Source organism: Stegastes partitus, unplaced genomic scaffold, assembly GCF_000690725.1.
Source record: "Stegastes partitus isolate 25-593 unplaced genomic scaffold, Stegastes_partitus-1.0.2 Scaffold976, whole genome shotgun sequence".
Taxonomy (NCBI): domain Eukaryota; kingdom Metazoa; phylum Chordata; class Actinopteri; family Pomacentridae; genus Stegastes; species Stegastes partitus.
This window is the reverse complement of record NW_007578707.1, coordinates 212,820-221,736: the sequence shown is the minus strand read 5'-3', so window position 1 is coordinate 221,736 and position 8,917 is coordinate 212,820. Positions and strand designations below refer to the sequence as shown.

General features: G+C 50.3%; 2 protein-coding genes across 2 annotated transcripts in view; one reads left to right on the top strand and one right to left on the bottom strand.

The window, feature by feature from the left end:
* The window catches only part of rheb (Ras homolog, mTORC1 binding), a 5,537-nt gene extending 3,314 nt beyond the window's left edge, over positions 1-2,223 (bottom strand). The window contains exons 1-5 of the mRNA XM_008294596.1: positions 2,167-2,223; positions 1,125-1,196; positions 967-1,034; positions 759-841; positions 349-405 (exon numbers count right to left, since the gene is read on the bottom strand). Coding sequence (XP_008292818.1) covers positions 349-405; positions 759-841; positions 967-1,034; positions 1,125-1,196; positions 2,167-2,218 — 332 coding nt within the window. The 5' untranslated portion in view covers positions 2,219-2,223. The remainder of the gene's footprint in view (positions 1-348; positions 406-758; positions 842-966; positions 1,035-1,124; positions 1,197-2,166) is intronic.
* Positions 2,224-2,506: 283 nt separating this feature from the next.
* The window catches only part of eci2 (enoyl-CoA delta isomerase 2), a 10,943-nt gene continuing 4,532 nt past the window's right edge, over positions 2,507-8,917 (top strand). Inside the window, exons 1-8 of the mRNA XM_008294595.1 lie at positions 2,507-2,643; positions 3,641-3,699; positions 4,146-4,249; positions 5,217-5,315; positions 6,644-6,835; positions 6,945-7,014; positions 8,180-8,282; positions 8,533-8,653. Of these exons, the coding sequence (XP_008292817.1) occupies positions 2,588-2,643; positions 3,641-3,699; positions 4,146-4,249; positions 5,217-5,315; positions 6,644-6,835; positions 6,945-7,014; positions 8,180-8,282; positions 8,533-8,653 (804 nt within the window). The 5' untranslated portion in view covers positions 2,507-2,587. The remainder of the gene's footprint in view (positions 2,644-3,640; positions 3,700-4,145; positions 4,250-5,216; positions 5,316-6,643; positions 6,836-6,944; positions 7,015-8,179; positions 8,283-8,532; positions 8,654-8,917) is intronic.

Sequence of the window (8,917 nt, the reverse complement as noted above, 5' to 3'; positions counted from 1 at the left end):
CTTCACTGTTTCTCCTCCTCTGTTCAGGTCTTCTCCATGTGGAGCCATGATGCAGACATAGATAGACACAGTCCAGAGGTCCAGAACTGAGAAGGTTCTGCTGCTCTCAGCTCGTTGTAGAACCATGTTCATGCAGGTGGACTGATGGGAACCACAGCTGGACTCAGTTTGGTTCAAGTCTTTGTTTTTCAAGGTCTACATGAGCAGAACCTCATGGTCCAGTCACTGGGAGCTGATACAGTTCAGAGTCATTTGACGCTCTGCTGTGTTCTGCATGTTTCAGTGGACCGGGCTGGTTTTAGAACTTGTGTGTCTTCAACGAGCTGTTTAATGGCTCAGAGTACGTACTGGACGTTCCCCACCATGTCCAGCAGCTTCTCATGGATCACTCTGACCACCTCGAAGCTGCAGACACACAGAATAAAGACAATGAAGAAAGCCCCACGGCCGGGTCGGCACCACAGCCGGGTCAGCACCACGGCTGGGTCGGCACCACGGCTGGGTCAGCACCACGGCCGGGTCAGCACCACGGCTGGGTCAGCACCACGGCCGGGTCGGCACCACGGCTGGGTCAGCACCACGGCCGGGTCGGCACCACGGCTGGGTCGGCACCACGGCCGGGTCGGCACCACGGCTGGGTCGGCACCACAGCCGGGTCAGCACCACAGCCGGGTCGGCACCACGTGCAGCTCTGTGGCGATAAGGAGGAAGGACGGAGGTGTGGCTGCTTCACAGGAAGTCAGAGAAGGTGAAGTTACCTTTTGTAGGACGTCACAGAGTAGATGAGGATGTAGCCGTCCACGTCGATGGTGTAGCTCTGAGGGAAGATGGAGTACTCATCCTGCAACACACACACACACACACACACACACACACACACACACACACACACACACACAGCGTCCAGGTTTGTGATACGTCTGAGCTTTCAGATGCAGCTCTCTGACTACCTGCAGGTGAGCTCACCTGGCCAGCCGTGTCGACCAGCTGCAGGTTGTACTCCTGGCCGTTCACCGTCATCGTCTTGGTGAACGCTGAGACACAGTTTAAGAAAGTTTAGTTCCAGCAGTCAGGAGGGACAGAGCATGAGCAGTGAAGCAGAGCTGAGGCGGCGCCGTCCTTACTGTTCTCTATGGTGGGATCGTAGGAGTCCACAAACTGGCCCTCCACGAACTGGATGGTGAGAGAAGACTTCCCTGAAATCAGACGCCTCCCGTTAAAGAGTGAAGGTTATAACAACTAAAACACGACGCTGTTGCTACGCCTCACAGCTGATATGTTACTCATATGGACTCTTTTGGAGTGAATGTCTTCAGAAGCGCCAGCAGAACGTTTGGTTCTGACACGTGTACATGCAGCGACACGAGCTCCGGCCGGCAGCGTTCTCCCACATGTGACGATAAGTTTCCCTCAAGAGCCTCCAAACAAACTCTGTCAGAAAGCCGACGTGAGTCCAGAAGGTCGTCAGTTAATTACAAGAATAAAATGAAAACAATGAATTAAAGGGATTGAGCTGGACGTGGGAGACACCTGCACCAATCACACGTCTCACAGCTGATGTTTTCAATAAGGAGACGTTACTTTGAACAGATCTGGTCTCACGCTGACATCACAGTGTTTTGATGTGACTTCCTGTCAAACAGCCAAATTCAAACTCGGTCAGCTTGTCTGAATGTTAAAAAGCAATAAAAGAGAAACGCTTCCAGATGTGCTGACCCTTCCTGGAGGCCTTCATCGTAGCTCATCGTCCTCTCTCTGCTTCACCGTCACCCCGACCGGCCGGAGCAGAACTCCGTCCTCTCTGGGCCCGGTTCTGACGAAGGTTTCTACCTTCAAATAATGTACTTTGGCAAATGGCGACGTTTAAATAGAACTCAGCTGAGATGAAACACCTGGATGATGCAGCATCAGGACCACACCTGCCGCACATTCTGATTGGCTGCCAGCTGACCAATCCTGGCTTGTGGTTGTAGGTCAGTGCTGCTACTCCCTCCGTTGTCTCTCTAATTAGACAAGTCAGCAGCACAAGGAGTCGAACAGCTTCATGCCATGAGGTCCACATCTCCCCGCAGAACCAGCTTTCTGGCCACTAACGCCAGAGCTGCATCCACACGGACGCTGAGAAAGTCTCTGTTTGCTGCAGGTACCAACACGACGAGGACTTACCCACCGACCTGTAGCCCAGCACGGCGATTTTCCGGGATTTTGGCAGCGGCATGGTCTGATTTGGAGCATCCAGACGAGCGGACGGAGCATCAGAGCCTCTGCATCATCTCCCCGGAGCGGCCGGACCCGGTAACGAGCCCCGCCGCTGATTGGACACGCACACGTACGGAGGCGGGCCTTCGTTATGAGCGCGCTTTCCGTTTGGTTTAAAACGGACAGCCGGTTCCCGAAGGCGGCGGTCATTGGACAAATCAGGCTGGCTTCAGCCAATCGGAGAGCAGAAGACGACAGAGTGGGCGGGAGCAGCGGTGTAAACAGCAGCTCATATGTTAGCTCCGAGGCGGCTAAGCTAATTAGCTTTCCCCTCCCTCAACCCGTCCCCCTGCTCTTTGGACCTCCGGACCTCCGGACCTCGGTTTAAATGGCTGCCGTGGCCCTGAAGTGCACCGCTCCCTGGCGCTTCGTCAAACTAAGAAGGTGACACTCGCACTAACAATGTCAGCTGATGCTAAAGCTCTCATGTCCGTGTTTGAAGCGGCTAATTAGCAGTTTAGCCGCTCGCTGCACTGAACCCTGAGCGGGTCGAGCTCGGTGAAGGAGCTGCTAAAGGTTAGCTTGGCTGTTAGCATTCACCGAGAGGCGCTGCTGACGTATCTGATTGGCTAGCTGCTGTTCGCCGCTCCTGCATGAATGAACCGAGGATGAGCTAGCATCAGTCAGGTGTGCTCCAGGTAGGGGTGAAGGAGACGAGCTCGGAGCCGCCGTGGTTTAGCCGGGAGGAGCTCGTTACTGATGCTAACAGACATCCTGCTCCAGGGTTCAGCTGCGACCTTTGCTCCAGATTCCTGCCGCCCTGCACCAGCCGGTCAGGGCAGCTCACAGCTTGAATACAGCGAGGAAAAGAACTAACATTAATACAGTTATTTAAAAAAACAAACAAGTAATGTCCCCTCTATGGACAGGACTTAACTAATTAATTAGACCACCTTCAGAAAAACGAGAAAACATGAATATTTTAGAAATCTTTCAAAAAAAAACTTGTTTAAAACTACAAATGTTATTTTTATTTATTCGACAAAGAACAAACAAACAACTAGCTATCTTTTCCACACATAATTACTGTGCTGTTGGCCTTCCTAACTCTGTGGACCTTTGGGCAGCAGTCGTTTGGGCTGAGGAGCTTCAACCCCTCCACCTGGTCACCAGTCCTCTCCTGATGTCACAAGTTAGCTGGAAACAAGCTGCACACTTGCTGAACGTGTGCACCTGTAGACGCTGCATTTTACTGATGTTCCTTAAACGCCTCACCTGGACTGGCCAGGTGGATGCAGTGCCTCTGGCAGGTGGCCGACCAAACATTTGTGGGATAGCGATGGAAAGAGCGTTGTGATGTCAGATCTGTCTGAAATGAGACGACAGCAGACAGCCAGCGGTAACGTGGTGGTTTAATTATTGGTTCCCTGTGTGTGTCCAGTCTGGTCAGGTCCACCGTTCCCAGTCTGAAGTTCCACACCACAGCGTCTCCAATGATGGGTGAGTATCTGCTGCAGCTGCACCACAGAGAACACACATTCAATACGCTCCCTCGTTTTAGTCGTTTTGTGTGTCGTTTGGTCGTTTTGTGTGCCAGTGGCAGTAAACAGGGAATACACGTCAGTCATGTTGATGCTGCACAGAACCCTCTGAATGTGGTAAACAGTGATATTGTGTCTTATATTGATACAGAGGCTTTTAAATGTAGAAAATAACCGTAATGAAGTCCAGTTCTTCTAAATCTGGGTTTGGTGGTGTTTGCATAAAACCTCAGGAGGCACAAAGTTCACCAGGCTGCTCCCTCTGAAGCCTTATTCAGCTCAGGAATGCAGAACTGGCAGCGTTATCTGCAGTTAGCACACTAGAATCATTAGTGAAGCGGGTCGACAGAACTGTTTGTGCCGAGCCGTGGCTTGCTCACCAGGAGGCGATCCGTGTGTTTGCAGCTGCGACGGTGGAGCAGTTCGAGCAGGCGAAGAGCAACCTGTCGACGCTGAAGAACGACCCGGGGAACGAGGTCAAGCTGAAGATCTACGCTCTGTTCAAACAGGTGGGAGCTCTGAAAAACTCCAGTCTCGTGTTTCTTCTGTTGTGAAATCCACAACAAAATGCTGGTGAGCCCAGAACACAGGAGCTAACCAGGTAGATGTGTGTCAGAGCAGCAGCACCTTCTGCAGCGGTTAGCGGCTGCTTCCTCTCATTTTCCTCCTGCAGCTCTCCAGAACCAGAACATGAAGGAGGAGAGAACTCAGATGTCTTCTGTCAGCAGGACGGTGGAAACCAGAGAGGAGGATCGTTTCTTTGATGGATTTGATTCTTGTTTTGTGACAGTTCAGTCTCTGTCTGGTTGTTTTGTCTCCTCATGCTGTAGATATCAAACTATCTCCACGTTTCCAGCCTCTGCAGACTTTCTCTCTCTGCTCTGCTCGTCAAACGACACAAATAAGTCAATGAAGAGAAACTTACAACAAGCTGAAGGACTGTAGATTCTCTGAAATGTACAAACCCTTCATAATGTCCACGTTTAATGCGCTGATGTGGCGTCTGGGGTGATTTTTATGTATTTTTTACAGGATCTAGTCGAAGCAGACGCTTTATTCTTGGAGATCTTTGAAAGCAGATGTGTGGAATGATGTGATTTGATTGAATGTCACGTCGTTAAGCTTCGATTTGGTTCGTTTTCTAGTGAAAATCCATCCTTTGGTTCCGTTTGTTGTCACAGTTTGTGGCTGACAGTCGGTGCCCTGGTTGTAGTTTTCTTGTTTTTGTTTTTTTATGTCTAAAAAAAGAATAATTTCGGGTTCAGAGTCGTAGTTTGTGATCATTCTGAGAGCTGCTTTTGTGTTGTGTTGATTAGAAAGCAGCTTGATTCACACGTAAACAAACCGTAGACGCTGGTGTCCAAACACTAGGGGGCGACAAAATCCATCATTTGATTGTCATGGAACGTTCTGACAGAACTATAGAAGCCCTGAGTTGACTGTGATGTGACTAACTGAAGCGTGCTCCTCCTGCAGGCCACTCAGGGGCCCTGCAACACGCCCAAACCGGGGATGCTGGACTTTGTCAACAAGGTCAAATGGGATGCGTGGAAGGCTCTGGGCTCCATATCACAGGTACGACTGCTCCAGGATCCAGCCTCAGAGCTGCAAACATGAACACACTGTTTAATCCATTCAGCGGTTCCAGTCGGGTTTTGTGATCGCAGCTTCCTAAATGTGGATGTTTTCTGGTTTCTGTCCTCTCTGACAATAGACTGAATATCTGTAGCAGTCGGTTTGTCACCGTTTTCTGGCATCTTATAGAGCAAACGACTAGACAGTAGGTTCCCTGATCTCCAACGAGAACGATGACGATGGAAGAAACACTGATCCTGAAACCTGGTGGGAGTTCAGTCCTGTTGGCTTCTGATTCTAATCGCAGGTTATTCTCTGATCTGTTAATTAATTGTTTTTGTTTGTGACGTGTCAGAAAAACATTATTTCCTGTTTCCTGTCGCATTTAACCAAGAAAACGGCAGCAAGTTGTAACGATGAAGAAAGTGATCAGATCGATCAGTTTAATCAGGACTAATGACGAGTATTTACAAAAGAAAGGACTCGTGTCAAAGTGAGAAGAGACTTCTACAAAGTAATGCCACTGAATTATATGTACCTCAGCCAGGTGATGTAGAAGTCCCACAGTCAGTAAACGCATCATCTGAGGTCAGTGAATGAGTCTCAGTGGTTGTAGTATAAAGACTCGTGTATCTGGAAGGTCCAGTCCCTGGTGGATCAGAACTACTGGATAGAACCACACCATGAAGACTGAAGAACCCTCTAAGAACTCTGGGAAAGGTTGTTGAGACGCATCAGTCAGGAGACGATACCAGAACATCTCCAAGTTCCTGAACATCTCTGGAGTCCAGTTCAAGCCATCATTAAGACATGGAAGGACTATGGACCATGAGGAGATCTGACTAGAGCAGGACGTCCTCAGAGACTGAGTGACCGAGCAAGAAGGAGACTAGAGAGGGAGGCCACCAGGACTCCTATGACTCCTCTGAAGGAGCTACTAGAAGGAGACTAGTGAAGGAGGCCACCAAGACTCCTATGACTCCTCTGAAGGAGGTGCTAGAAGGAGACTAGAGAGGGAGGCCACCAGGACTCCTATGAGTCACCAAGTCGTCTGTGGATCATTTAGTTTGTCTACGGTGAACATTTGATTTATTTATTATTGATGGAAGAGTCTTTTGTCTTTGGTTCACTCCAGAACTTTGCTTTTACACATTTAGAGTTTGAATAAACAAACCTTAAGGTAACGGGGTCACATCACAGAGAATCCGCTGCCTCCCTGTGAGCGGTGATGGAGGCAGACGTCTGCCTCGTGGTGAGGGCAGGGCGAAAAGCAAAACGGACACAAACGTTGCAAGCTGACAAACTGAATGTGATCTTTGCCTTCTCAGGATGAAGCCAGGCAGCAGTACTGCGACCTGGTTGGCTCCCTGGTGGCGGCGGAGGGCGGAAGCTCCGCCCAGGTGGCCGCACAGCCTGCTGGGAGCGGGGTGGCATACGAGACGCTGCTGGTCACCACCGAGGACGGCATCACCACCATCAAGCTGAACCGGCCGGCCAAGAAAAACGCCATCACGACGGAGGTGAGTCGGTGTTGGACGCTTTAGCCTGTGAGCCGCTGACGCCAGCGTCTCCGTGTATGCGGTCAGAACAACACCGACGCTCAACTCTTGATTCCTGGTTTCGTTTCAGATGTACAACGACATCATCGCAGCTCTGGAGCAGGCAGCTAAAGACGACTCGGTCATCACGATTTTTACTGGTACGGACACGGCGCCGGTCTCCTGCTGGGTTTGGTGAACTGCTCGCCTGGTTTCGACCCGGTGGGCTCAGTGAGAGTTTGATCGGATGAGAACGTGTCGAACACCGACTCGACTCGACGCCCGTAGAAATGACAGGAGGCGCTAACAGTCGGTCTGTTTCCCGTTTTGTGTCCTGACTTCACTCGTTGCGAGTCCTTGTTCTGACTCCGTGTCTCGTTGTTCTTATCTAGTCTCGTGTCTCTAGTCGGCTGACTTCCATGTGTTTAGCGCCACTTGGCCACACGTGTCATCATCTCGTAGCCCTTCACACGGTGAAGACCTGACAGAGTTCAACAAAGAGCAGAGAACCCAACAACCCAAAGCTGCCTTTAGGTTCCCTCTGAGCAAAGCAGGGGAAGGAACCACAGAACCCTCTGACGGGAGGAACACAACCAGACAGAACCAGGCTCAGGGAAGGACCTGGACCACGGTCTGCCTGGACCGGTCGGGGAGAGAGGGATGGTGGGGGGGTAGCAGGGTAGGAGATGGAGGTCGGTGAGAACAGAAACTGCAGATCAGCCCAGTGCATCATGGGAACCCCCCAGCAGCCTCAACCTGGTCTGTTTCTGGACCCACCAGTAGACCAGCAGCCTGAGAGTGAAGGGCTCTGTTAGGACGGTACCATAAGGTCCGTCAGGTGGGACGGAGCTGCTCACGGAGAGTTTCTGTGAAGCAGGATTTTAAACTGTAGAGAGAGAAGCTACAGGAGAAATACGATCTGTGTTTGTGGTGATCGAACTCTTTCCAGGGTCGGTGAACGTCTTCATGAACGCCGCTGCCTTCCAGTCTTGTTGGGTTCTGCTGTCAGATGAACCGCTGTTGACTCCGTCCGGATCCGGACCAGCAGTCTGATGCACTCTGCTGCTTCAGCCTGCTGATGTCTGACTGTTCTCATGTTCTCTTTTTTTTTTCCATTTTGTTTCTCGTTTTCGTCTTTTTTTTTGTTTTTTTAAAAATTTCCTCAGCAGTAAATGAGCTAAAACGATGTAAAATCACCACCGCGGCCTCCATGAAACGCTGCACAATCACCGTCACAAAAACAGGCATTAAATCACAACAAATACACAAAACTGCCACAAACTGAGCGGAGCAGAATCCAGAGTGTGTTTGCTGGACGCCCTGCAGGTGCCGGAGACTTCTACTGCAGCGGGAACGACCTGTCCAACTTCACCAAAATCCCAGAGGGAGGCGTGGAGCAGATGGCCAGAAGTGGAGGAGATCTGCTGCGGTCAGTCAGCGCCTGATTGGTTGATTGGTTGATTGATTAGCCGTGCTGTCAGAGATGCATCATGTGTTCCTTCAGCTCATAAAGCTGGAGACTGAATTATTCTGCCTGATGAATTGAACTGTTGATTATTTTTAAATAATCTGATTCTGTAAAATCCATGTGTTACATCACGTCGAGTAGAAAGCTTCATGTTTCTACTGTACGAAGCCGAGCCATCAGAACCGATGGGTTTTGTCCGTCCTCTCTGCAGGAAGTACGTGAAGGCCTACATCGACTTCCCGAAGCCGCTGGTCGCCGTGGTGAACGGACCGGCGGTGGGGATCTCCGTCACCGTGCTGGGACTGTTTGACCTGGTCTACGCTACAGAGAGGGTACACACACACACACACACACACACACACACACACAACCTGCAGATCAGGTTCACTCTGATAAATGATTTATTTTATTGATGGAATCATTGAAATCATAGATTTTAATTCTGTCATAGATTCATTAAAGGTCTTCTGGAAGTACGACAGACTGCTGATCATAAACATACAAACAGGAACTTGAACTATCAGCGTTGGTGGAAGTTGTGTTGATCACATGTTCTCAGCTTCATGGCCTCCTAACTTCTCCTGAGTGGTTCTGAT